We start from the raw sequence: 27,963 nt of genomic DNA, 5'->3' as shown, positions 1-27,963 counted from the left end.
GCAAAAGCAGATCTGCCCATGACTGTTTGAAGTAGAGCACTACTCTGGCCTTGTCCATGCCAAACCGTTAATATCAAGTGGGCAGCCGTCTTGCTCGACCGTGATTGTATCGTAGAACAAGGATTCTCAGTATGGAGTGGCCATGTACCATTCAGCGAATTATTTTCGCAGTGCTCCTCGGTCTCGGTCTTTGCAATTCGGTGTTTGGACTACAATATTCAGGTAAGTATAATCATTTTAAAATTTGGAGCAGACAGAATACTCGGATATAGAGACAAGAATACATTTACAGAAAAGAAAAAAAGGACCAAGGAACTACAAGTTACGCTACAATGTCCACTAACACCACCAGTAATTCAATTAGCTCATGTGATGAACCTGCACCAAAATGACCGACGGTACTGAAGTTCTACAACAAACTGTTTATCAGCTCTAGCGCATCTTGGGTGCGCACTCCAATAGCCTTCCATTTTGGAAGGTTCTAAGTTATGTGATAACATAGGAGGAGAAGGTGAGCGCAACCAAGACAAATAATTGGGCTTGTAGCCCAGGTGTACTTGCGAATTCAAATAAAAGTATACATACATACATACATACATACATACATACATAGTATTACATACATACGCTAGCGGATGTACATGCATCTCGATGACGATAGTGGCAAGACCATTGGATAATACGGTCAACCCAAGATTCACGGACGCAAAGCAACATTCCACACAACTTGTGTGGCTCAGAGATGCGAAGATTAATTAAAGGGAAAGCTATGCGAACAAGAATCATGCAAAACCGAACGCCTCAGTAAAACAGCACTGTACTTCGACGATGAAAATTTAGGTGTACGCTAAGAAGCAGTAACAAGCAGCAGTCACACCACGATCATTTCATTGCTTAAAGATATGCACGGCTCATCAGGTGCGCAAAAATGGACTCCGATGGAGAACCAAGGACACATTTATAGAAAGGACAAAGGACCAAGGAACTACAAGTTATGCTATAATGTCCACTAACCCCACCCGTTGCCAAATAATCAGCTCATGCGATAACTCACCTTCCCCTCCTATGTTATCAAATAACTTAGAACGTTACAAGGTGGAAGGCTGTTGGAGTGCGCATCCAAAATGTGATAGAGCGGTTAGCCAGTTAGAACGTCAGTACCTTCGGTCAGTGTCGCGCAATGCTATCGCATGAGCTGATTGTTTAGTAACGAGTGGTGGACATTTTAGCGAAATTTGTGGTTCCTTGGTCTTTTTTTCAGGCAGAATATAATTATTTTTGATAAGGGCCTGGTCAGACTGCAGCAAAAACGAAAAAACGGCGCACTCTGACCAGGCCCTAATAACTCACTCCGGAACAATGTACAAAAGAGAAGTGAGAAATGAATTTGCGATCCACTTGTCGGTTTCGTGGTTGTTCTCAATTTGTGATCATGTCATGGAACCATGCACTCGAATCGTGTTTTTTTATCAGCAACACAAACGTGTTCAGGGTACATTACATCCCTGTTGCATAATGAGAATCCCATCAGCAATACTGTAAACTTGTTCTAGGACCCACTATCTGATCCGAAGAAATTACGCTTTCTTTATCCATTTAGATCCAACTTTGCTTTGGTCTTTTTGTCCTGCCCTGTGCTTGCTGTTCAAGGCCCTATTGCAGGCGCATGGGTGCAATGTAATGACACTCGGACTGGGGCAGGCGTCGTGCAGTTTGCCCTGTTCACTAACAAGAGCCAGACGCAAGAGAGCGCAGACACCACCTGTAGATATCTGGGAGGTCGCCTGGCCACACTAGACACAGTGAAGCGAATCACGTGTGCAAATATGGCTATCGAGCGGGAGTATGACCGGCAGTGCTCGGACCGATCGCTGACCATCTGCGATGACAGCTGTTGGAGCAGGCTAGACGAGGCATGCAAGCCACGCGTATGTGCTTGCGGAAGGGTTTTTGTCGGACTGGTTCTGACCAGACATGGAACGTGGACTTGGCTTGGATCCAGCGCATTGGACAACACGATACAATGGATGCCTAATCAGCCGAACACAGGCTCAGAACATTGTGGATTTTACTTGCCGGGAAGAGGCATGGCAGCTGTAGACTGTAGTGCACGCGATGTTCACCACTTCATATGCGAGAGACCGATCCGCGCAAGAGGTAAGCTAACATTGCGATACAACCTGCTAAAAAAGCATAGGTGAGTCACTCATGGCTTGAAATCCGGCCGTCGTTCTGATAAAATGGGAGTACTAGTATCCTGCATAACCAAGTCACCAGAGTTCTTTTATCGTGAATGTAATGGATCTCACTCAAGGGAATGTTTCCCTGTCTAAGTATTCCGTAACCATTATGTGCCATTTTTGTGATCAAAAGTAATGTGAACCGAAAATCCAGTCCACTGATTTTCGGCAATTCTAAACCTGCATAATATTGCGGTCAATCTAAACGAGAATTTTCCCGGAATTACTCACCAACCCTCGAGCTCGTGGTATTACTCTCCTTGCTTGATTTACTGTTATGGGTTAAGGTTTAGTGGCAGCTGAATAAAGTGGTTTGTGGGTCTAGTGATGCATATGTACCTACGCGAGAGTCAGTTTGGGAACTTGTTTGGAACGTGAACTATATAGCATACGGTGACCTTAGGTTATAGTATTTGCTTATACTAGTTATAGGCTAACATCTACTTTCTGATTGTGGTATTTTGCTTACAGAATGTATAAAGGAATCCTTTCAAAATTTTCAACGTAGCATATTTTTCATTAAGTTGAGGTAGTCCAATACAGTTGAAATCCTATTGAAAACTGGCTTGTGGCTGAGTGAACAGCCAGTCTATACCTTTACCATCCCAAAAGAACGAGTCCAAAGCCTCACAAAGTGTGTCTCTGTGCACTCTTTGCTCCTGTTTGCTTTCTATCAGATGACCCTGTTCGGGAAACCCCCAAACAAGAAGAGTACTCCTTGGATCTGCCGCTACCTATACAAGACACGGAGGCCCCAAAGAACTCGCCTGTCGGTCAGGTTACAAGAGCAGCTGACGGATCGCCGACACAGTTAGCTATCACAACACAGCACACCGTCTACACGACGAGCGCAGAAAATACAAGTCCGCAACGTCGTGGTAAGATTTTCCCCGTGTGACTAACGCTTATGCCTTGAACCATCATCGATAGCTGAATATACGTACCTGGCTTTAGTGATGCGTACTCGAAGTAAAATTCAGTTTACATTTTGTATCGAGATCAAGCTTATTTGTTTACCTTGCAGTCACAATATAGTTTTACATTTCCCCATATTCTTGGAGAAAATGACGGAAGCTATGCTCTAAAGCACGTGCTAGTACACCCGTACATTTCAGAGGTAAGTAAGTCCCTTCCAAAAGCTATTTCCTTCAAAGTTTATACTATCATCATAATTATTGAAGCTTGCTCGTGGCTAAATCAGCAGGTGGACCGTGTAACGTCTCCGGTGAAAATGAGTAACCAAAGTCTCCAAATACCTCGTCCGAGGCCTAAAGAGTATTATTCTTTGTGATTTTGCCTTTCGTTCATTCCTTCAGCTGACCCAGTTCGGGAAACGCCAAAGCAAGAAGAGTTGTCGTTGGATCTGCCGCTTCCTATACAAGACACAGAGGCCCCAAAGAACTCGCCCGTCGGTCAGGTTACAAGAGCAGCTGATGGATCGCCGACACAGTTAGCTATCACAACAAAGCACACCGTCTACACGACGAGCGCAGAAAATACAAATCCTCAACGTCGTGGTAAGATTTTCCCCGTTGAACTAACGCTTATGTATTGAACCATTACCGATAGCTGAATACAGGTACCTCGCTTTAGCGATGCCTACTCGAAGTAAAATTCATTTTATATTTTGTACCGAGATCAAGCTTATTTGTTTACCTTGCAGGCACAATAATTATAGTATTATATGTTCCCATATGCTTGGAGAAAATGACGGAAGCTATGCTCTAAAGCACACGCTATTGTTGTTGTTTTGTTTTGTTTGTATTTATTTTGATTCGCAAATTCAAACGGGCATAGAACCCAATAAAATGAAAGCGAATATGAAAATTATAATGAGAATGAGAATTTAAATGCTTAGATCTTCAGCATAGAGTCAGCGGTACATCAGAGGGAGATCGGTTACAACAGAAAGAAAACAGAAGATTTCGCTTGTCTTCAGCATCTACAGGGCACATGTGTAGGGGATTACCTGCGTGCGAAACTGCCGAGCGTGATGGATGGAACGGATGTCGCTGGGGAGGGCATTCCATAATACAGCACCCTTGAAAGCAAAGCGCCCCCACCCCGCAACTGAATGGAAAACTGGCACGCACAGGCCCATGGCAGATTGGAGCAGAGTAGGGCCGGGTGCAGCGGGGGTTAGCAGGGCTTGCAACTCTGGACTTGCCAGTGCATAACGACAGCGCCACACCAGGTATGCTAGCTTCTGATTGAAGGCTTCTGCCACACGGAACACTTTTTTTATTTTTTATTTTTTTATTGAAAAACCACAAACCTTCAGACATGTGAATGTGCACATGATATACAGCGTATGTATCGAGAAGGCAGCACGGAAACGGCAGTGGTGGTGAGGCCTGGGCAGCTCGTCCGACCGTGGGTCTCGGAGTCAACACTGGGCAGACGCACCGGGGGGGGGGGGGGGGGTAGCTTAGGAGATAAGGGATGGAGCCAGCATGATCATAGTATGTAATGCATATGCAGAAGTAATAATTATGTGAATCTTAAAAACAATAGTGCGGTCGACCTGCGCAGAGGAAAGGCATCATGGACATGATCTACGTGTATAACATAATAATAATTATAAGTGAGCTAGGGCACATCATACACACACATATGCGCATGTTCAAATAGGAGATCAACCTGATAGGCGTTCGCGGCGTTGGGTAATCTTGAAATAAAGATATTAATATTATTGAGGAGATTATTATCATACGCTCACATAAACACCACATACCAACCATGTGCACCCACCCACCCACACACACACACGCCCGTGCACACACACACACACACACACACATGCTTGCATGCACGCACACACACACACACACCACACACACACACACACACACACACACACACACACACACACACACACATACATACACACACGTCACCACACACATACACACACACACAGACACACACGTGCACACTCACGCAGACGCGTAATAATACATAATATTTGTGCACAGACTCACTCTCTCACAGTAACGTCCAGAAAACCACCACGCAGAGTCCCTACAGCCGGTCGGTCGCCCAGTCCCAGTGGCTCGAGCGCAGGACACTGCCATGCGCTCCAGCAGGTGGCGGGCAGACGACCACGGAGGGCGGCCAAAGACAGCACGAGCCCCACTGTTCTGCAGGACCTGTAGATGGTCGAGGTACCTTCTTTGCAGTGAGCTAGAGTACGCGTTTGAAGCATGCAGCAGGTCAGACATGATCAGCGATCTAAAGTAGGTCATGCGTAACTGGTGATTCAGGCAGCGGCGCATTCGCCAGAGTGCTCCGATCTTCTGCGACACGCGTGCAGAACATTTGGCAATGTGGGCGTGCCAGGACATGCCGGAATCGATTGTGGCGCCAGGATAACGAGCACTTAGCACACTAGGCAGTGAAGTGGCATGGCAGACGACCTGTAGATCAGCTGTGTGCTGACGGCCGGCAGGAATTGGCACTACTTGGCTCTTGCCAGCATTGAGGATCAGGCCTCGATCCTTCAGCCAGTCTGCAAGGATTGTAACCGAAGCAGATAAGACATCTGATACCTCCTGTGCTGTTCGCAGGCTGCACGCCAGCGCAATGTCGTCAGCGAATTGAACTGACTCGGACTGGCCAACTACAGCGGGGACCTCGCGGGTGTAAAGGCTGAACAGAATGGGGCCCAGCACCGAACCTTGGGGGACACCACTCGTGCAAACTGATAATTATAGAGCTAGTACGCGACCCCAGACAGACACGTTGAGTGCGACCGGATAGGTAGCTGGCGAACCAGTCCAAGGCAGAACCGGACACCCCTACACTGTGGAGATCCTGCAATAGCTTGACATGTTGGACTTTATCGAAGGCTTTGGACATGTCTAACAGGCATGCACCTGTGAATAGGCCCTGGTCCTTGGCTGTTAGCTATTGCACCCGTACATTTCAGAGGTAAGTAAGTCCCCTCCAAAAGCTATTTCCTTCAAAGTTTATACTATCATCTACTATCACCATAATTATTGAAGCTTGCTCGTGGCTAAATCAGCAGGTGTGCCGTGTAACATCTCCAGTGAAAAGTCTCCAAAGACCTCGTCCGTGGCCTAAAGAGTATTGTTCTTTGTGATTTCGCCTTTCGTTCATTCCTCCAGCTGACCCAGTTCGGGAAACACAAAAGCAAGAAGAGTTCTCATTGGATCTGCCGCTACCTATACAAGACACGGAAGCCCCAAAGAACTCGCCTGTCCGTCAGGTTACAAGAGCAGCTGACGGATCGCCGACACAGTTAGCTATCACAACACAGCACACCGTCTACACGACGAGCGCAGAAAATACAAATCCGCAACGTCGTGGTAAGATTTTCCCCGTGTGACTAACGCTTATGGCTTGAACCATCATCGATAGCTGAATATACGTACCTCGCTTTAGTGATGCCTACTCAAAATAAAATTCAGTTTACTTAGTATATTTTGCACCGAGATCGAGCTTATTTGTTTACTTTGCAGACACAATTATAGTATTTATTACATGTCCCCATATGCTTGGAGAAAATGACGGAAGCTATGCTCTAAAGCACGTGTTAGTGCACCCGTACATTTAATTAGTATTACAGTGTATATCACATCGGTGGGTATCTAGTGGGCAAATCAACATCTAGGTTGTATACTGTCTCCGGTAACAAACTTCAACCTCCGTGTCCAAAGACCAAGTCCCAGGCCCCAACTATTGATTTTTTGTGTACTTCTTGTTTTCATGTCTGCAGGCGACCCTGTTCGAGAAACACCAAAACAAGAAGAGTTCGTGTTGGATGTTGCGCTCCCCACGCAGGGTTTAGAAGCGCCGACGCTCTTGCCTGTTGCCCTGACTGCAAGGGCGGCAGATGCAAATCCCACGGTCTACACGATGAGCCCAAATACTACAAATCCACAAGATCGTGGTATGACTCGCCCTGCATGAATGACTCGTTTGGCTTAAATCGTTATCGATAGCTGAATAACTACAAGTATCTCGAAATAAACATCAGTTTCCATTCAATTATTGGTATCGTGAGCCAGCTCAATAGTTGGAATACTATACACCTTCATGTTATCATATTCTAGGAGGACATTTCGTAGGCATCTACGCTCTAAAGGATCTATATGTACACTTCTCAGAAATCCATTCGAAATGCATTATTAAATCAAGTTTAACCGGAGGTTGAACCCAGTGTGCTGAAAGTGCTCAACACCGAGAAGATAGAGCGTAATACAGCACAGAACAATAATTTTAGGACAATCAAGGCTTGTTTTCTGCTACTTCAACTGTCGCCTGATGATTGTGAGAGCATGAAACTTGAAGTAGCAGCAAACAACAGCAAAAAATCCTTGACTGTCCTTGTTGCTCTGTTCTAAATCACGTTTAACAACAGCCACTATGACCACTGCGACAACAAAGGATAACCACCGTCTCCAAATACCAAGTCAATTGCCTCAAAAGTCAACAGTATGACCTATTGAATAAGAGGTTGGTGCGACTTCGGCCATACTTGGGGAATTTTGTGTTTCTCTCTACGTGAGAGCTTGCGCTATTCCTGCCGACTTGAATTCTCACTGCACAGACTCACGACTGCAATCTAGTATGACGTATTGCGAACGAATTTCTCCATTTTCCATCCCTGCAGCTGACCCTGTTCGGGAAACACCAAAACACGACGAATTCGTGTTGGACTTGACGCTACCTACCCAGGATGGGGAAACACCTACGCTCTTGCCTGTTGTCAAGACTGCAAGGGTGCAAGACGCATTGGCCACTGATTCAGCCGTTACATCAGACTCAACAGCCAACACGATCAGCGGAGAAGAGACCCAACCGCATGCTCGCGGTATGATCCTCCCCGCCTGTCAAATCGTGTTTAAAAAGCTTGAACGGCTCTCTGCAATTGTATAGGTGCCTTTAGTGAGGTCTTGTGATCAATTTATATTGGCATAGGGAACGATCACGATTATTAGTAAAATATTTTAAACTCATGTTACGTGTGCTTCTAGATTGGAGATTTATATTTTAGGGCGGCATGCAGACTGCAATAGTGACATATGTTCCATAATTATACCCTTTCAAAAGGCATCTTTCATCAAAATGAAGGATGGCTTGTGGCTAAACCAACGGTCAGTCAATAACCTTTTAGTAACAAAGAAAGTCCACCGTCCCCAAAGATCGAGTCCAAAGCCTCAAAAATTGTTTATGTTTGTACTTTCTGCTCCCGTTTGCTCTCAATCAGATGACCCTGTTCGGGAAACTCCAAAACAAGAAGAGTTCGTGCTAGCTTTGACAATTCCTACGCAAGACACAGCGAAGCCAACGATCTTGCCTGTTGGACAGACTACAAAGGCAGCAGACGCACTGAGGACGCAGCCAGTTGCCACCTCAAAGGCCGTCGTGTACGCCACCAGCGCAAGAAGTGCCAATCCTCAAGACCGAGGTATGATTCTTTCTGCCTATGTACACGTACTAGAAACTCGTAGTGTATGAACCGTTATCGCTAGCTAAATATGTGCCTCGAGTGATGTGGTAAAAATCGACTTAGATTGGAATCAGGAACCAGCGCCATTGTTGGCAAACCAGGCACCTTGATAAGTTAAAAAATGCATGTCTGGGAAAACCAGAAAAGCTGAGCTGGGCCATTTCTCCTATTTCGCTCATATTTTGCCGTGAGGTTTCCTTCGGGCTTTAGAGCAACCATGCAAAAGTATTCGTTGCCCAACTTACTGACACCTTGGAACTGGGGATCACCTCGGAATGGGCCCAAGACTGGGGAAAAACCACCACCATTCCAGCCTTACCTCACCTGAGTAGTCTTCACATCACCACCACATAGAGCCATGGCAACACCCAGTGTTGTGAACCCTCTGGTTCTGTTAAGTATCAGGAACGAACGACCCCACACGGCACGAGGACAACTATTTATTCTCAACAGTATATTTCACTTCCATGGACTAACTAAACAATGAATGAATGAATGAATGTACAACTAACACTAAAACCACCAGGTAGTTATAGCGTGAAAATGACAGCGTATATGAGAAAAGCATACACATACAACAAACAACTACAGCGCACACAGTCATGATCCAAGTCTCGCAGCGGAAACCATTTACAGCGTCTATGTTCCTGAATCGTCCACCGCACAACAGTGGACTATCCCCTTTACCACCCAGGACATATCTCGTAAAACGTGTTCCACGGTTTCTGGAAATGAACAAATTTTCATTGTTTTCACTTCACCACTGAGCACTCATCTCCCCTTTGTAATTCTGCAGACAACCCTATTCATGAAACGCAACACCAAGAAGATTTCGTGTTAATTTTGGACTTCACCACTCATGTTCCCAGAAAAAAAATAATAATAATCGGTACCACCAACAAGTTCACCTGTTCGTCAGATCACATGGGAGGCAGACCCATTGACGATAACGCAGTTACCTGTCACACCAAAGCCCAACGTCTACGCGATTAATGCAGGAAGTTCTAATCCACAGCCTCGCTTAATTTTTTTATACGGAGTGAGCACAATTTTCGCCCTGGATGACCAATTCGATGAAATTTTTTAAGTTGCACTGTAGCATTAATGTTCGTCACACGAATAAGTATGTGCTGAGAATCTGAATGCCAGAGGAAAATATGTTCGACGTCTACAGTCTTTGCACAAAAAGACTATCCATAGTTGGTGTGAGTTATTCTCGAATGCTGGTCATTTTTGTTCATGTCATTCATGGTATGGAAAGGGTGACAAAATGATGCTAATTTGCTGATCACCCATTCTTCCATTTTTTTCTTCCCGGCAGATGACCCTGTTCGTCAGACACAACATTGGGAAGAGATTGTGTCCAACCTGGCGTTCATTACAGGTGAGCTGGTCACTTCAACAAGCTCCCAGGTTGGCCAGACTACAAAAGACGCAGAGCCATCGACGACAGAGTTTGTAGTCACACCAGAGCCCACCGTCTCCGCGACCACGCCAGGAAACTCAAATTCTCAAGCTTATGGTATGGTTCTGTGTGTGTGTGTGTGTGTGTGTGTGTGTGTGTGTGTGTATGTGCGTGTCTGTGTAAAATGTAGCTTTAGCCACTCAATACATTTTCTATTAAGTTGGAAGGCTGCCGCCGAATGTCTCAGTACTCTTGCCAGTTTTGTGCCTAGTTTTTGCACTTTCTGACTGTATAATTATAGTATCCAGTTACAGTGATGGAGAATTACCCTTAACTCGTATCCATATGTCCTTTTCCTTTCCAAATTTGTTTATGGCTCAACATCCGAGTTTCAATTTTTTTCTTTTCATTTTTATTCGTATGGGTCCTTTATGATAAGTGTTGGTAAGGCGGAAGACAATGTTTAACACTGCATAAGCAGTTTAGGCCAATTGCCGAACCACACAACAGGTTTCCTTCCATCATACGTGGACACTTAGGTTACATGTGCATATAAAGGAACTTCTGGTAGAATAATTTTCAAGTCAACGAAAACATTGCACTGGAAACTCTATTTTTAGAGAGAAAAATAGTTATACAGGTAAACCCAACTGGACGTCGTGATGTCATCGATATGGTAGAATTTGTGCAAGAGCTCGCGCTGTTTCTGCTAACTTAACATGGCATTTGAATGACACACAACCGCTGCTCAAAACACCACTGTGGACGTTTTTCATTCCTTACTCCTGATTCTTCTGCAGATGAACACGGACGTCAAACACAGCAACAGCAAAAAGAAGATCCAATAATTGATATGGAGCCCACTACTCTAAAATCAGTGCCATCAACAAGCCAGGATGCTGCACGGACTACAGCAGCTGTCGACATATTTACGGTGCAGTCAGAGTCCGCAGTCGAGCCCACAATTAGTGCGAGGACCCCTGAGAGTTCTCATCAGGAAATTCCTAGTGCAACATCAGAGACATTCACCTATACCCGTGCAACACTGTCTCAAGAACGTGCAACAGATCAAGCCGCCACATCAGCACCTGGTTTACCTACTGCAGACCAGGGCCAGATGGCAGAAGCAGTTTCCAGTGCTGGCGAGAGTGATCGCAAGTCAAGTACTTCTAGGAAGGCGATATCCCAAATCACTGTACCCATGACAGACAAAAGAAGCCGCATTGGAGCCAATAGCCAAGAAATGCTGCCTTCAGTGACAACGTTACTAAAGGAAGAACTCGTGACGCAGACCTCAGTTACGTCTGACTCGATTATATCCAGCCGCCCGTTTATCAGTGAGCATATCAATTCGCAAAATCGTGATCGGCCTACAGAAACCACAAGTAAGACCATGGATTCGGTGCATACTAGTAGCTCTCATTTAGTGTATTCTGCCACTGCTCGGGAGTCTCCAACCGAGGACATATTTGATGTCAAAATGGACTCTCACCCATCTACGAGTAAGGTGTTTACGGTCAGGGTACAAATCGGCTCCACACCTGCATCTACAGTTAGCTACACAGATCGTCCACTGACGCCGAGCAAGGAAATGGATCCAGGCACCATGAGTGATCGCAGCACTGCTACAGAAGCGGAAGAACTGGCGACACAACCACCGGATGTAACCGATGCAGCGGTGGCAAGCCATTCAAGCGTTCCTGAGGATTTCAAGCAATCAACGCATGGGGAAAGTGCAGAACCAAGTGGCAAGATCTCTAACGCAATGCATACGATCACTTCTTCCCATTCAGTTCCTACAACAGCTAGAAGATCTTCCCTTGAAGACCTTCCCGACCCAATATCAGCTACAGATAGAGGTGCATTTATAGCAACAACTTCCAGTGCTCCGTTGGCGGAAACAGAAGCAGGGGTGGTTTCCCTGGAGCCCTCACCGGAATCATCTATACCCCGCAGTGCAACTATCAAGACAACATTCATCCACAGTAGTGCAACTACTATCAACACCACTCCAGAAAGTCGCGTTACAGCAGCTGTCATGTCTAAGAAGACGCCTGACATATTTCCTACAACTCATTCAGAGGCACCACCGTTTGATGAGCGTACAGACCCAAAAAGCACAAATCCCAATTTCACTTCCAGGGGTCATATGACTGCGACCGAATCATCTGAAACCCGCCATGCGACTTCAAAAGGCTCAGAAGGCTTTTCACCGTCAAATAACTCACGTGACGCCAAATTGTACATCACAGGTGTGCCTCGTGCAAGAATGACGTCACTCACCCAATCCGATTCGGACCAGGAAAAAGCAGGGACTGATCCAGCAGTGACATTTGAATCCACGATCGTCAGCAGCACGATTGACACTAAGCCAGCTCCCAACGCGCATGATGCTGAAGAGACAACAGAGTCCATTACGACAACAAAACCAACTCTACCCAGCAGCAATTCATTCCTGTCTCATGATACTAGTCGTGGTTCCAGCAGCAATCCTCAATCCCTGTCGAGTACGAAATCCTTATCCAACAAGCCAATGATTAGCTCTGCATCCGTATCAACATTAGCAGCCACAGATCATCCAGTACCGTCTACGAAAGAGTCAGCCTCCACGACCATGCCGGTTCACCACACAGCTACATCAGTTGAAGGTTTGGTAACGGAATTCCCCATTGAGTCTATCTCCAAAACACAGATTTTCGATGAAAACTCCAATTCACAAGTTCACGGTGGACCAACAGTTCCAGAAATGCGCGAGGGGATGAAATATAACGTTACCTCACCCGTAATTTCGCACAACACTGTTTCACGCACCGAGACTATCACCGGTAACACCGACCCGGCCAGTAGTGAAGGGAGAAGGGAGACAGTGGTGACCACAAAGGAGCCATTTTCTACCAGTGGCACACGTGCTCGGACTTCTTCCGCTACTCCACAAACTCCATTAGCCTCTGACATAACTCGGGACACCAGTGGTTCCACTGGCACTGGCATACAATATCCACCACCACGGCGTGCAGACCAGAACACTACCAGCATAATGATTCATGGAAATATATCTACGTTCACATCAAAAACTCCTCCAGCGACCTCTACCAAAAATCTTGTTCCTACGCAGCGCACTGGCCCAAGAGATGACGAAATGACAAAGGAATACCCGCATACATCTGTGTCCAGCAACCAAACTTTGAAAGAGAACTCTAATCCAGCACCTGGAAGCATAACTACGGATCCAATCATTCTCGAAGGTAACATAATGACAACACCAATACATTCGGAGACCGCCACTTCTCGTAGCCAATCTCTTCCAGAGGCCACCAATGAAAGAACGGCAGAGTCAGCTGTGGAACCAACAGAGGCAATAACAGCCACCCAGACTCCGTTTGAGGAACCTGACGGCAATGATAATGATGAACGTACAAGTATTTCCACAGATTCCAGGAGCCATTCTAGCTCGTCTCTCAGTACGACACCCATGCACTCTGGTAATCAAGATGATCAAACTGCAGATCTGGGGATGGCTGACGTGGGTCCAAAAACGACAACAGTGCCAGCAACCTTCCCATCTGGAACTTCTAGCAGTGGAACAAGTCAGAGCACAACTGCACAGAATCTACTCAAAGTGGCTGGCACGGAAAACCCAACCCGCACTCCCTTTCCGTCTTTTGTGATCACTCCCGGGTCTTCAACTGCCAAATACTCACCAGAATATACCATTACTTCTACCGGTGCTAATAGAAACTCTCAATCGACAATGGATCCTGAATCTACACCGAGCGCATCAATCCGTCGCAGGCTACCACCTGATCACTCAAACTCAGATCCTGCAACGGACACAAATGGCAATGGGGCTCATGCGTCGAGTGCTGCTCCGTACTCCACTACAGACATGACAGAAATGGCAATGGGAGGATCAGAAGCATTAGATTCAACTTTTACCAACAGTCCAATCGAAACTGTGCGCGTAGAGATACAAAGTCGCGATGCGGCCACAAATCCAGACAGCGAAATACCTGGCGTGTTCCAAAACACTACAAATCACTCTTCTGGTTTGGCTAATCTTTCTTCTTATAGCGAAGCTGAAGACCCAATTTCACCCTCTGATAGAGGATCAATACAGCCGTCATCAACAATAGGCCCGATGGTCACCAGCCAAACTGGGACCTCTGCTTCATCTACATTCGTCCGTGCTGATGAAATAAATGTAAGGAGCAGGAGCACTGGCGCTCATCACCAAGCTTCAGAGGACGGGCAAATGTCTACGGACAGGGAAGGCACCGCGATGAAGCAGTCGTCCTACAGTTCAAACACCACGACGAGTAGAATCGCACAAATAACGACCACGTCGATGTCCGAGAATTCTCCTTCATCTACAACCGTCAGTGCTGATGAAATGAGTGTAAAGAGCCAAAGCACAGCTGGTCATGACCAAGCTTCAGACGAAGAAAAGTTGTCTGCAGGCAGGGAAGGCGCCACAATGAAGCAGTCATCAACCAGTTCGTATGCCACAACCAGTGAAATCGCACACATAACCACCAAGTCGATGTCCGAGAATTCTCCTTTATCTACATCCGCCAGTGCTGATGAAATGAGTGTAGAAAACCAGATCACTGGCATTCATGACCAAGCGTCAGACGATGTTCAAAGGTCTGCAGACAGGGAAGGCACCGCAACAATACAGCTGTCCCACATTACGTACACCGCGACGAGTAGAATGGCACACATGAGCACAACAACAATGTCGTCCCTGGCGGACAATGTAGCTCTAACGGACCCCACAACCAGTGACCAAATTGACGCAGAAGATCCAATAGAGCCCAGGACCCTGACTTACAGCGAGTTGATACCATCCCAGGGCACCAACGACATTCTCAGCTCACCCGAAGAATATGCCACGTACAATAATCAATCTTACTCTACACTTGCAACTGATGAACAGCGGAATGACAACTCCACCAGCACAGCACCGTCCGAAGAGGAAAGTAGCGAATCTCAGCATGCAGTCGTCCGCTTTCTGGTGAGCCACAAGCTGCCATTAATTATCGGTGGATCTTCAGTGGGTGCTGCTTTGCTGCTTATTGTCGGGCTAGTTCTAGTCATTCGCCGCAGGAGGAGAATAAAGAAACTCGACTTCCTGAACAGTAAGTGTGGGGTTCTTCCAGTAAAGGCTCTCCCCGCCCTTACCTCTTTGAAGTACATGTAGTATTATAGGAAACTTTCCTGTGTACTTTTCAGTTCCAATGGACGTGCGCAACATGTGATTTGCATTCCATAGTAGTTTGTCTTCCGTTTACTGGTCAAACAAGACTGGTGGCATAATTATGGTGGAGGAGGTAGTGTTGGTTTCTGTTGAGTTTTCGTAAGACCGGATAGATTAATTATAAATAAGGAAAATTAGTGTAAGAACGGGCGTCAGTTCGATTTATAGGATATTGGTATAGATATTCAGGGGAACTCAGTTTTGTTTTTTTGCGTATCTATTCTCTATGTATTTTCGCTTATTTAGAGTCGTTCAGCACTCCTGCAACCGATGCAGAGGTAGGACGAGCTGTGATGTCTGCCGTTACATTGCAATATTTTATTAAAAACTGTTGTACAGTGCTGCTAAATATAGTCCTATCAGTAGATTCCTTGCATGCTCTCTCTCATGCAGCACACGATAGAGTTGGATTCAGAGACATCATTCACAGTTCTCTCGCTGATTAATGCCTCTACGATCACCTTGTGATTATGAGTTATACATTCATACATACAGTAGATTCATCAGTGTGCTCTGCGCCAGTTCACATAACAGTCTTTGCAGGTCTAGGGCTGCTCGTCGCCAAACGTGGCTTGCACTGACCGGATTCGTTAAGTAAATGTGCGTAGGATTAGACACCAGATCAGTATGCAGGCCGTAGCCTAGTGATTCTGAGTCTTGGAATGTTGAAGTAAAACTTGAAGTTCGTTTGGAGCTGTAAGACTGTGACGTAAGGGAATTTTTTACTGTTAGACTATCCTTTATTATATTCGGAGGATTGAACTATACACCGTATCTCTCCTTTCGCTTTTCTCTATTTCTCCGCAAGGCCGAGAATCGGTTAGGCAGGGACCATCAGACCGCAGAGAATGTAAGGACACCGCATGCATTTATTTTGCTTAACACTTCACGTATTAATAACTCATATTGATCAGGACTTACACACTCCTTGCCACATGACAAGAATAACGCTTTTGCTTACCCTTCTGACTCTCGTTATGTCCTATCTAAAAACCGTTCCAAACCAACTGCATAGAAATCTACAAAATCTGCTCAAATTCAGTCCAGTTTCCACCCCGAGTTCCATTCACCATTTCCAAAAATCAGATTCACAGTATGATTGTATGATACTCAGTGCGGCGCACAGGGTAATTACTTTGCCAAGGTAGAACTGTCTGTAACTATCAGCTATAAGTAGACTTGAACAGAACTGCAAGCTATTACCCCTTAGAGTGCTCAAACTATGGACGTCACCGGGCAATACATGAGGCTCAAACTTGTCAGTTGCATGTTTCGAGCTTAACAGTACGTGCCAGATCTTCACAAGGCCGAAATAGTTGGGTAAAATGCTCATTTCTGCAGGCTACTAACTCAGCTAGCTAATGCTGCATGATCAGTGCAAGTGCCATTTTTTTCACAACTGAAGCACCGCCTTTGCGATAAAGGCCACAGAATTGTAGGCAGCTGTTACATTCTAACATTCTTGATGCACAAGAGGTACACAAAAGGAAGTAAATAGGGCTGTTTTTGTTGTAACTCAGAGTTTCATGGCAAAACCCAATCATCAGACAACATAAGGAAATTAGAAAAAACATTCATTATGTAGACTTCTACACTTGTTTTACAACCAATGGAACGGATGTTACCGGTATGTAGATATGCTACATTCATACCATTACCCAATGTGAATTTCCCTCTTTCCCTATCCAAATTCCAACAGAACGCAAAGGGCAGTATGATGAGTATCTACGAATCTGGGATTGAGCTGCAATCAGCCGAAGGAACAGTCGTCGACTTTCCGGTGGTTCCAGATGAAAATCCATACATGTGTTTACGCTTCGAGACCACCAGTTTTTCGTGCAAAGACCCGCTGGTGAGTGTCGGGTGGTCCTTTAAGGGTCTGATTCCGGTCTCCTGTGTATTGAGGGCACTCTCCACACACGCGCTTGTTACATCCCAAGGTTCTCAGTACATAATTAATATTTCTTCAATGGCTTCAAATTCGTCCTCTACATGAAATCAATTGCTCTGTAATGCGTAAATACTGTTACGCTCAGTGGGTTTCTAGTCCACAGCTGGAACTGTTCAAAGGCGTTAACCACTAAACATGTCTTGACTGTAATCCCAGCCTATGAAGACATCTGTTCAATTTTTGATCTATTCTGTATTACAGGCAGTACCAAGTGAAGATGACTACAACCACCTGGCTGGCCTGGGTCTTGTCATTGCAAGACCTGACTTGAAGGTAAGTGAGTGTACACGTATCCGACTGTATCATGGTAACAAATTCTTCTGAGGTGAATGAGACAACAAATACAGGTACACGGCTTTACCGATGGTGCGCTAAACTTTAGACACAATGTCCAGAAATGAACCATCAGTATTGAGTCTTTTTCTTGTACACTAGCAGATACGCCATACTAGTGATGGGAATGTACATTACTCAATAGAGCTCAGTGTCGATAGTAACCATGCGTCTCTAGATTGTCAGCTATGACGGCAGTTTAAACATTCCACTCACCCTTTACTCTTTGTCTTCTCTCGTCGCTTTCAATTCACGTACCATCTACTATGCAGGATGCTAAAGATACCAAGTGTTCGATGTCATCAGAGTGCTAACAGATGTGGTGATGCTGCTGACCTCAAGGAACGGGCTTGAAACATACGGACACTTCTATCTGAAATTGGATGAAATGATACATTTATGTTCATATACATTGGTTGTGTTTGCTTCGGTTGATCATACTTACGCCACATGAACCCTCGCCAATGAATGTACGTCACCTTTGCACTTTGATGCGATACTATTTTTCTTTCAAGTTCATTTTTTCTCTTTCTATTCTTCTGAGTTTGCATCAGTCTCAATCATGGCATTACACAGAATCTCCTTTCCTTTACCAAAGTTATCGTCCACTAACAATTTTAGAAAACCAACCTCAGTCTTCACATTTTTCTATCGCCAATTCGCTTGGTTTGGTTTCACAATAGTTGTCAATCCATTTGTAACGAACAGCTTTCGTGGAGATAAGAAGCAAATTTACACCATGATCCTTCTACCCAGACCTGCTCTTTAAATTGCCATTAGTTGTATTGAAGTAAGTTCTTTAAATCATTTGCGTTCCTAAGGGAGGTACCTGAAGGTTTTGTAGATTGTACGTTTTTCGCGTCTATGTAACAGCAAAACTTTGTCCAGTAGTATTTGAAGTATGTTTTAACCATTTTCTGTGCACTTGAATCTTTACTGGGGATATCCGTGCAGGACATTTTCAATATGTATGAATTGCTTACTGTGAGTGGCGTTTTACATCAGACTTTTCCTGTCCCACGTCATCAACCTACTGTCATTCTACACTTTCAAATGCTGTAATACCTTGTAAGGATAGCTTCAGTTTTCGTTCCATTTGTGTTCCTGGCCTGTATGGCACGTATTATTACGTTCCATTTGTTTTTCATCTACCAGAGTACCTCGTATACTCACTCCTTTCCGTGAAATGTCAATCTTGAACTACATGATGCTAGTTTTCCTACTTGAGAGCGGGTTTATTCACAACACCAATTGGGCCAATCGCGTGAAACCATGAAGTAAGAGACAAAGCAAAAATGCAACCCAAATTCAGAAATATAATACAACACTCAATTGCAATGTAAGATTGAACACAAAGGCTTCACAGGAAACCATTACCTAGCTAGATGTGCTACTTTAATGCTATTATAGTGTGTCTTACAAAGTTAGGCCCCTTGTTCTGTTACGGTGGACACTTTTCACTGTGGCTAGTGGGTCTTCCAGTGACATCATCGAATATGCTTTTGTCACATGACGCTGCAGAAAAGCAATGCTCGTGATGTCATTTCATCCAAACAGGCGGATGATGATATAATCGCAAAACCAAACTAAAAAGTAAAATTTTATACCGAAGGGAAGGCAATACGAGTTGAGGCAGTATGATTCCAGACCCATCTGATCAGTTAAGATTAGTGAACTTTTGTTACCGTGTAACACTGAGTACGTACCCAGGCATGACGAAGTATTTTTCCACTTCCCGAGGTGTACATATACATTTTATCCGAGTTCCACTGTATTGGAGGAGGTCAGCAGAGGACGAAAAGCAAATCAAGGACTACGTAATGCACCTTGTGTTTCCGTTCCATTGACATTCTGTGTGCGTCAGGTGAAACACACTGGTGCGATTCTCAACAGAAGAATTGAGAGGTTCCTGCAAACAAAAGCCGGTAATTCCGCGCTGCCAGCATGAATTACCTTCAGGATAATGGCCACGTTTTACTCTGTATGTAAATAGCATGAAAATAATGTGCCAATTCCCCGAGGAGCTTGGCGGCACTGCCATTACGTTAATGATACCTGGATTCCAAAGGCGCCTGGCAAGCTCCCGAAATACAGCACGCATATAGATCTCAAAAAGAGGTGGCTTGCTTGATAATCCCGCGAGTGTGGCTCAACCTACTGTAGCGTTTTCTACGAATACGGCTGCATCCATTCAGGGCACTAGCTATTGCGCGTGAAGGCGTACTCCACAGGACTCGGTGTTACATCTTTCCACGATTTAGTCGTAGATCAGGGATCTATGTGGTTGCTATTGTATTTCAAATAACCCAAAGCATAGTGATATTGAACTCGGATGGTGAGCCAATATAGTTAAAAGGAAAGGACCAAATGTTACAAGTTATGACAAACTGTCCCTCTTTGACCTTTCCGAACCTGAGCCTTCCAAGTTGGAAGGTTGTTGGTTTGCGCCTTGGAGAAGTGTTTGAGCTAGGTGTCAGGTCGCCGAATGTCTCATTACTCCTTGTGAGTTTTGTGCCATTTTGTCGCACTGGCTGACTGTATAAGATCTGGTTACGTTGGTGGACAGTTTGTCGTAACTCGTAACATTTGGTCATTTTCCTTTCACAGTGATATTGAAGGTTTCAAACAGAATTTCGGTTACTGTTTTATATGTCGTGCAATTGCATCCATTTTACCGATCAACCTGGCCTCCGGGATTTTGGTTTTGATTTTGATACTTGATCCAATCGATTAAATCCGACATGATTTTGGCTTGTCACGATGCGGTCGGCCCAGGGTGGGTTGAGGTCATAATTATCACCATGGTGTAGTTAGCTACCGTTGTAGACGTCTCAAACCTCGGTCGTGTTTTGGGCCTATAGTGAGGTGTACACCTGCTAGAGGAGTTCCCAGCATTGTGCAAAGTGTTGGTATAGCCAAAGGAAACCTGCCTACATAAGTAGTAGGAAACCAGAGAGATAAACTAGCCAATTTTATCACGTTAACTCAGACATGCTCTCAGTAAATGAGCCGCAATCAGCGAAAACGACCCTTAGAGATTTCGTAATTTTTTCGAGAAAAAGGTCGATTTGTGACGTTCAACGATTTTTTGATCGCGCTGCAAACAGCGCGACGACTTCTTGATTTGAACTCTTTGCTTGAAGTTGAAGTAATTTATTTTGAAGTTGAAGAGGTGTCGAGTGGCGAGTCCAGTGTTCCTTGACCTTGTTGCGATGGCTGCGGACGCCAGAGCTGTTCGCAGAGCACACACGGCAGTCATTGTCTACAGCTAGCTCGAGCCTGGTGGGGAGTGGGATGCTGAAGTAGCCGCTGAAGTTCAGAATGAGGATGAAACGTTCTTTGGTTCCGACATCGATGTCGACAGCGAGGCGGATCGCAGCCGTCATCTCCTGCTGCGATGCGGCTCAAGGTGGCCTATGACTCGTCAGAGTCGGAAGATGAGGAGTCGTCACCTGAGATAAATTCTGAGTCTGGGGCTAGTGACGGCAGCGACGTCGTGTCTTCAGCTGCGGAGGAAGAAATGGAAGACGAGATTGCGGAACGACTCCACGCAGGATGAAGCTGCGAATATGTCGATCATCTCTCCGCACTCATTAGCTATTCTTTGTCATTATAGCTGCTTACTTCACTATTTCAAAAGTATTCAAGCTGCCCACCCACCTTCGAATGCTGAATATTCATTGTACACATACATTGCACCAATTTGGAGTACATCTTGTATATTGGTGTATACACCCGTTTAGAATCGGAATATTGAACTTTTTCTTGGCTGAGGTCCTTCAGTAGATGTGGTTCAACAAATTTCTAACCAAAAAGGAATTTTGAAAATGTTGACCCTAAGGGCTGTTTTCGCTGGTTGAGGCCCAAATAATCTCCATTTTATGATGGAAAATATGTTTATGTTTTCATTTCAAAGATGCCCATTACCGCCTAAGTAGTGAAATGACGAAACGGATGACTTGATCGAGGTGGTCATCATTCTGTATCCGAACCAAAAATTCTCTGTTGAGCGCCACCTACTAGAAGCCGATACTGCCCCTGAAAGCGGATTGCCAGCTAACCCTGCCAACTAAACATTCATACTGTTCTTGAATCGTGTCTGCTTAACAGATGTACCCTTTACGATAACAATGATGGCAGGATTACGTCTTTATCCGGTCAATAACTCGTGGCAAACATCCACCCATTTAGGTACCACTGGCTGCATGATGACCAGCCCATCATTCTCTTTTCTTTGGCTATGTTTTGGTGTACATGATTATGTACTAGTATGCATATTTAGTATGTACAGGTGCATGCGTATAAGCACCTCATTCCCGATCATTCCTCATTCTTCCTTCCATCTGGCAACTGCTGGTTTTATACATTGTGTAATTTCTCAGCCTTATTTGCATTAATAATGATAATATAATGTACATTTAACCTCATCGCTGATCTGTTTTGAACACTGGTATCATTTCAGAATTTACGAAGGTTAGTTGAGGCCACATGGATGCAGTGAATGGAATTTTCGGTCTTTGTCAACTTTGTGGTGGGTCTGATCTACTCACCTCTCACTACTTTAGGAGCTGCATCTCTACCTTGATCCAAGAGCGTGGTGGCGATCCCGGGGATGCGGAAAACTCTGTTTTTATTTGTAGTCAAGGCTAAGAGTCATCCTGTTTCTTAGATCCGTCTGGGACATTCTAATGTCCACGCATGCCCCGATGAGGTTTGCGTGGTGTGGGCAGGACGATCACTTCCTAGAAACTCATTTATTGCATCGTTCAAGTCGAAGCGGGCCACTGAAGAACTGAGTCAGTCCAATATGGAAATGAATATCACCGTTTGGGTATTCACGATCGCGTTTATAGGACTAGCCGATTCGGGGAGCAGGAACGGAGGAACGTCTCCTCCGAAGTCAACTAAAGCCGCTGGAATCCCAACACAACATGGTACGTTTAATTATTACTTGTATACAGTCTCGATTTGAGGCATCAACAAAGACGATATTTCAAAGAATGGGTGTTGCTCTCAATGTGGAAACTCGCGCTTGCAGACTCGACTTGGCTCAACTGCTATCCGCACCCCGCTACATGTTCTTGCAGCAGACCTTCCACTAGGCAAGCTCCATTTTCAGCCCATCCAGTCGGGACTCAGTCAAGTACTAGTAACACGTATGCAGCGCTACGTACATATGCAGCGAAGTCAATAAAGGCGTGTAGCCTCTTGTTTGTTTGCAATCTCGGCTGATCCATTCCAGTCGTGACTCAGTCAAGTCACAAGTATGCAGCACTTCATACATATACAGTGAAGTATATCAGGGTGTGTATCCTCTTGTTTGTTTACAATCTCGTTTATTGTGACTGGTCCCTCGTGCTGTTTGTTCTGTCCTATTCGTGAAGAGGACAATTTAATACCTTCAAGTACATGGTCAATTTCGATTCGGGTCATGCCGAATTGAGTCCTGGGCAAAGTGGCGAGTTCCCATAAGACGGGCGCTGGTGTCCACCGCGGTGAAATGGGTTTCGCTGATGTGGTAGCACACCAGTCAAATACATTCCCTTTTTCGCTTACCTTCACCTAGTGGCAAATGTTACACAACCCATAATCATACTGCCTTATGCAGACATAGGGCGCTAGTTCACAAATCCAGCTGCAGTAGGTCACAGCCAGTTTCTCTCTCTTCTGTGTGATCACATGTAGCAGACCTTATTCGCGCAATTAGTGCGCCCAGTCGATCTATCTCTGGCTCTCTCTCTCTCCATCGCTCTCTATAGAAGAGTGGATTCTCTAATATAGAAGTATAATGTCTTCCTCTAGGTACCACATGGTCCCTACTGCTAATGCTGGCATACCTGATTTGCTGAATGGTAATATTAATTTTATCAATATCACAATATCACATGTTTTAGTACAGTATATCGCATGTACGCTGTTCTGCAATTCAATGTAGTGACTCTGAATGTGACTGTCTCTGAAGCAAGCTGCGAGATGTATAATAGAAGTTTCTCGGTCCGCGTCAGACTCGGCTAGAAGCCGAGTTTTTCGTATTCGGAAGAACGCCACCATCCTTCAAGGGTCCGAGTAAGGCATATTTCATCTTCCAACATTCAAAGCACCGCATTTGAACTGGATGATGCCTGCCTCATTCCTATTTTTAAGACACTAATGAAATTATTGTCTCCATCTAGGTTACCAGATTAAGAAAATTCGGTGATAATTTGTGTATATTTCTGTGTTCTCCCCCCCCCCCCTGTCTTCAGTTACACTTCAAAATGTGTGGACAAGAAGGGAACCTTATTATGCCGTCCTAAGGAATACCATACTCAGTAAGCCGACAGGAACCCCAAGACTGCATACCACAACCATCCCGCCGGTCCGATTTAGGCCGTTTACTGTAGCACCAAGTATTATCACGGATAGTGGATTACCGCCTTCAGCGTTCTCTTCATCCGCAAGCACGAGAGCAACAGAATTTGGTAAGTGCCCTGCAGTTGCCTTTCCTCGGAAATAAACACCCTTTTGCAAAAGTGAGGAATGTTGATATTTTTGGAACAAAGCGGCAGCTTTTCCAATTATTCAAGTGATAAGGTCAGGCATTCTGACGTCATCCACAGCAGTCTAGAAGAAAAATCGATATATAGGAAACAAAAACAGAAATAAAAATTTCCTTCACTTTAGGATGGTGATTGAGCCTTGGACAGGTATTCATATCGATGTATCCAGTGTATGCTTGTTCTTTTGTAATGTTCAATCTTTTAGAAACCGCATCAAGTACAGTTCCAACGCAAGGCTCCCTGGTAGCCTCATCTGGAAAACCCCTCTTGCCAAGTACAATATCTCTTTCCAAGTCGCCAACGAAAACGTCCAGTCCACAGTACACTACCGGTAAAATGCTCTCCAAACCACCAACAGAGAAAAAGTTTACCTTCACTTCCCAAGGGCTGCCAGCATTTTCCACTTCATCGGACGGCGTCAGGACCTTACCAATATCCTCACCGGTGGGTGGGAATCCGCCAAAAGAGGCAATACGTACGTGGAACATTAAATGGAAATAGTGGAGGAGTTTCTTCAAATACAACCATGCCAATAAATTTTAAGGGGACTGGTACATGTATATCATGTATATAGCTTGATCTAATAATGGCAGGGCCTGCAAGGTTTACAACGTAGTTTCTCTGTTATCTATGCCCATGGTAGGTGCAGTCCATTTTCTCATACTGCAACTCTCTCAAACCACTGGGTAATCATCGTACCGTTGAGTTCTTATGTGTACACGACGCAGGTCTTCTCTCATTAAACACCATGAAGTAACCGTTGGTGGATACTGCCGGCGGAAAAATCGACAGAATTTGGTACATTTTCTGGTATGTTTCATGCATGTTTGGTATGTGGATGAAGAGTACTAGCAAATTTCGAGGAATTGCTTGCCATCAGGTTTGTATGTTGCTGTCAATTTCACTGCTTTTCGAGCCGAATCTGCCAATTTGTCGAGCATTTTTAAACCTGCTGCTAGTTAGTGTAGAGCGGAAATATGAAGTCAGTCAGATAACTAAATGCTACCGAAATGATATGTAGTCTCCCTGTACTAAATCAGCGTTGTGCCAGTGTTGGTGCTTGGAATTTGTTCGGTCTAAGAGCGCATATGTGTCGTAGGGAGGATGGACTGAACTGATTACGATCGGGCCAAACGTTTCTTCCTGCCGTCGATCAATAACACAACCCTGGTTAGGAATTTACATGTATTTCCATGAGGAAGATCAATCAAAATTAATTTATCGAATGAATGATCAGATGAATATGTTTAACTGCACATCTGTACACATACACTAACCTACAATCTCACGTAGTGGGATTTGTTAATATTTAAAACACTTTCACAGGCCTGGTCCAGAGCCTGGTCCATAGCTAGTCGGATACGGAAAAACGATGAAAGTCAGAATGGACTGTTTTAAACTGTGTTGAAAAAGACAGGACAAATTGTGCAGGAAACATACGCAGACTTTAAAAACTTACATGTAAATTCTTAAAGTGTCCACAGAACAATTCTTCCTCTTTACTGTAATGTCAGAGCTGTCATTTCCACAACAATTGTGTTAATGTAATGACGCGGAGCTCTTTTTCTCCCAATTTTTGTGCCTCTCGTAGGGGTAGTGAGCAATGGCAGTTCATCGGGGGTGGTGATTGGCGTTGCGATTGGGTCGTTTGCAACTGGCTTCCTCACAGCGGCTTTGGTTATCAAGCTCTACCTACGCAGCAGATCAAAGACGTATGGAAGAAAGGATGGATCACAGCTCTGCCATGATGGTGTGCATAGTAGCATTACTGAAACGCCAGTAGCCATGACGGAGAGTGAGCTGTACGGGAACAGAGCGGCAGAGCCGGAGCAAAGCAACTGTGACGACGGTGTGTACACGTATGTTGCTTACTAAGCACACGTAGATATTGCTGAAGACGTGCCACACGAATCTTTACTTACACCATACACTGGAGTGTCCTTTTCTACTTGTTGCATACCTTCTACAAACACTGTTCTATTTTCCTTGCGCTGTTGCAATCACCTCGCTCTTCGACTTAAGACTTCAAAGTACATTAGAGGAAAACTTTTAAGAATTACATGATATTGAAGAGCCTGAAGTTTGTCCTTTTCTCAGTTTTCGCGTTCTTGTTCACGAGGAAACTGTTGTTGCACGTACATAATTGTAAGATAATTGTATGGTGCTCCAGTCTATTCTTGAAACGCGGAGTGATGAAACTGTTACCGTTCGTCCTTATTTGTGTACTTTGTACTTAGCCTTTGGCAACTTGAGTCCTCTACTGACGGCGGATGAACATCACATTGTAATAATCAACTGTAGTCAGGCACGCATGCATTGACCTCAATTTCCCCAACTGTATTTGCGACCAATTTTTGCCATTCTCTATGACCTCGCATTGCAGCCATATTCACCAATTGCCGCGCTTGTTTTACGGCAACACGACTGCATCGCATTTCCAGCTTCAACCTCCATCTCTTGCTGAGTACTTGCAATGAAATCAAGAATCAAGTACCCATGCATGTAATCAATTCCTACTTGTAATAAGTTGTTGCTTCCTTTGTTGCAGACTTATACATAATTATTATTCGTTTGAGAATACAGTCTTCTTCATCATGTGAGTGTAGTTTGTGGTCAGCTCGGGAACTGGCGTAACAAGTTGTCGCCGATATTAACACTCAGCTGATATTACATAGCCAAAGCCTAATGTTTGCCAGGTAGAAGTTCTAACTTTCCTTGGAAAATGCTGAACAGATACCTCATGATTCTGTCTAGCTGCAGAAATAGGGGGGAGTACGCTAAGGAGAAAGAGGAATAGAGCACAGAGACATAATGAATGGGAAATGTATTGCTAAAGTGTCATGCCAGCAGCCTGTAGTACACAAAATAACTTGGAACTGAAAAGGTCAGGGAGAAGAATTAGCAGGGTCAATGCAGATCAGCTTAAAGAGAGCAACATCTTGCTAGAAATGGAACAGCACTGGTCTAAAGCAAATATCCGGATGCAGTGCTGCAAACCAACTCGGTCTGCTTTGCATATTGCCACTTCTGATTTTGCAGCGTTTCTGTACATGTACTACCAATGTAATGTCTTGTACATTGCTTGTATTGTGTTTTTTTGTACACTCGCATGCTTATCAGTGGCTGAATTTGCAAGTGCAAAACATGTGTGACTTGTACCAGGACATTGTGTTTTGTGCTACATGCAGTCGAAACATGGCATGCACTTTCTTTGGCACAGGGATATTCATCGCTCAGTTGGTGCTTGCCATGCTTCTTCACACATAAAATCGAAAAACCTAAATTTTCAGACTGAAGGGAAGGCAATACGAGTTAAGACAGTGCGATTCCAGACCCACCTAATCAGTTGAGGTTTGTGAACTATTGTTAAAGTGCAACTCACTGAGTACGAGTCTACCCAGGTAAGACGTACACCTGATTAGTAACTTTAACACTCCCCAGGTGTCCGAGTTCCACTGTATTTGAGGAGGACAGAACAGCACGAAAACCATATCGAGGACTAGGTACGTCATGTACCTTGTGTTTCCATTCCATTGACATTCTGTGTGCGTCAGGTGAAACACACTGGTGCGATTCTCAACAGAAGAAGTGAGAGGTTCCTGTAAACAAAAGCCGGTGATTCCACACTGCCAGCATGAATTACCTTCAGGACAATGGACACGTTTTACTCTGCATATGAATAACATGAGAATAATATGCCAATTCACCGGAGAGCTTGGCGGCACTGCAATTAAATTACTGATACATGGATTCCTAAGGCACC

At 44.7% G+C, this 27,963-nt stretch overlaps 2 protein-coding genes across 2 annotated transcripts; both read left to right on the top strand.

Annotated features, from left to right (window-relative positions):
• The first annotated feature begins 11 nt into the window (after positions 1 to 11).
• LOC135825960 (mucin-2-like) lies at positions 12 to 18,866 on the top strand. The gene is made up of 15 exons (XM_065338602.1): positions 12 to 222; positions 1,651 to 2,157; positions 2,918 to 3,118; positions 3,557 to 3,757; positions 6,368 to 6,568; positions 6,979 to 7,152; positions 7,876 to 8,076; positions 8,473 to 8,673; positions 10,037 to 10,237; positions 10,921 to 15,258; positions 15,624 to 15,655; positions 16,186 to 16,227; positions 17,077 to 17,229; positions 17,530 to 17,601; positions 17,934 to 18,866. The coding sequence occupies exons 1-15, from the start codon at positions 132 to 134 to the stop codon at positions 17,973 to 17,975; spliced, it is 6,657 nt and encodes a 2,218-aa protein (XP_065194674.1). The 5' UTR covers positions 12 to 131; the 3' UTR covers positions 17,976 to 18,866.
• Positions 18,867 to 22,269: 3,403 nt separating this feature from the next.
• LOC135826467 (uncharacterized) lies at positions 22,270 to 26,355 on the top strand. Its single transcript, XM_065339073.1, has 4 exons — positions 22,270 to 22,595; positions 23,907 to 24,122; positions 24,406 to 24,675; positions 25,792 to 26,355. Exons 1-4 carry the CDS (start codon positions 22,469 to 22,471, stop codon positions 26,073 to 26,075), a joined length of 897 nt encoding a protein of 298 aa, XP_065195145.1. The 5' UTR covers positions 22,270 to 22,468; the 3' UTR covers positions 26,076 to 26,355.
• The last annotated feature ends 1,608 nt before the right edge of the window (positions 26,356 to 27,963 follow it).

The sequence above is a fragment of the Sycon ciliatum genome, chromosome 10 (genome assembly GCF_964019385.1).
Source record: "Sycon ciliatum chromosome 10, ocSycCili1.1, whole genome shotgun sequence".
In the NCBI taxonomy this organism is placed as follows: Eukaryota; Metazoa; Porifera; class Calcarea; order Leucosolenida; family Sycettidae; genus Sycon; species Sycon ciliatum.
Note: the sequence above shows the minus strand (reverse complement) of the source record. Positions and strands in the feature narration are given on the sequence as shown.

Coding starts and splice junctions, on each gene's coding strand:
- LOC135825960 (XM_065338602.1), top strand. CDS start 132: ATGGAGTGGCCATGTACCATTCAGCGAATTATTTTCGCAGTGCTCCTC. Junction 2,158..2,917: donor GAGACCGATCCGCGCAAGAG/GTAAGCTAACAT, acceptor GCTTTCTATCAG/ATGACCCTGTTCGGGAAACC. Junction 7,153..7,875: donor TACAAATCCACAAGATCGTG/GTATGACTCGCC, acceptor CCATCCCTGCAG/CTGACCCTGTTCGGGAAACA.
- LOC135826467 (XM_065339073.1), top strand. CDS start 22,469: ATGGAAATGAATATCACCGTTTGGGTATTCACGATCGCGTTTATAGGA. Junction 22,596..23,906: donor TGGAATCCCAACACAACATG/GTACGTTTAATT, acceptor CCCTGTCTTCAG/TTACACTTCAAAATGTGTGG. Junction 24,676..25,791: donor TCCGCCAAAAGAGGCAATAC/GTACGTGGAACA, acceptor TGCCTCTCGTAG/GGGTAGTGAGCAATGGCAGT.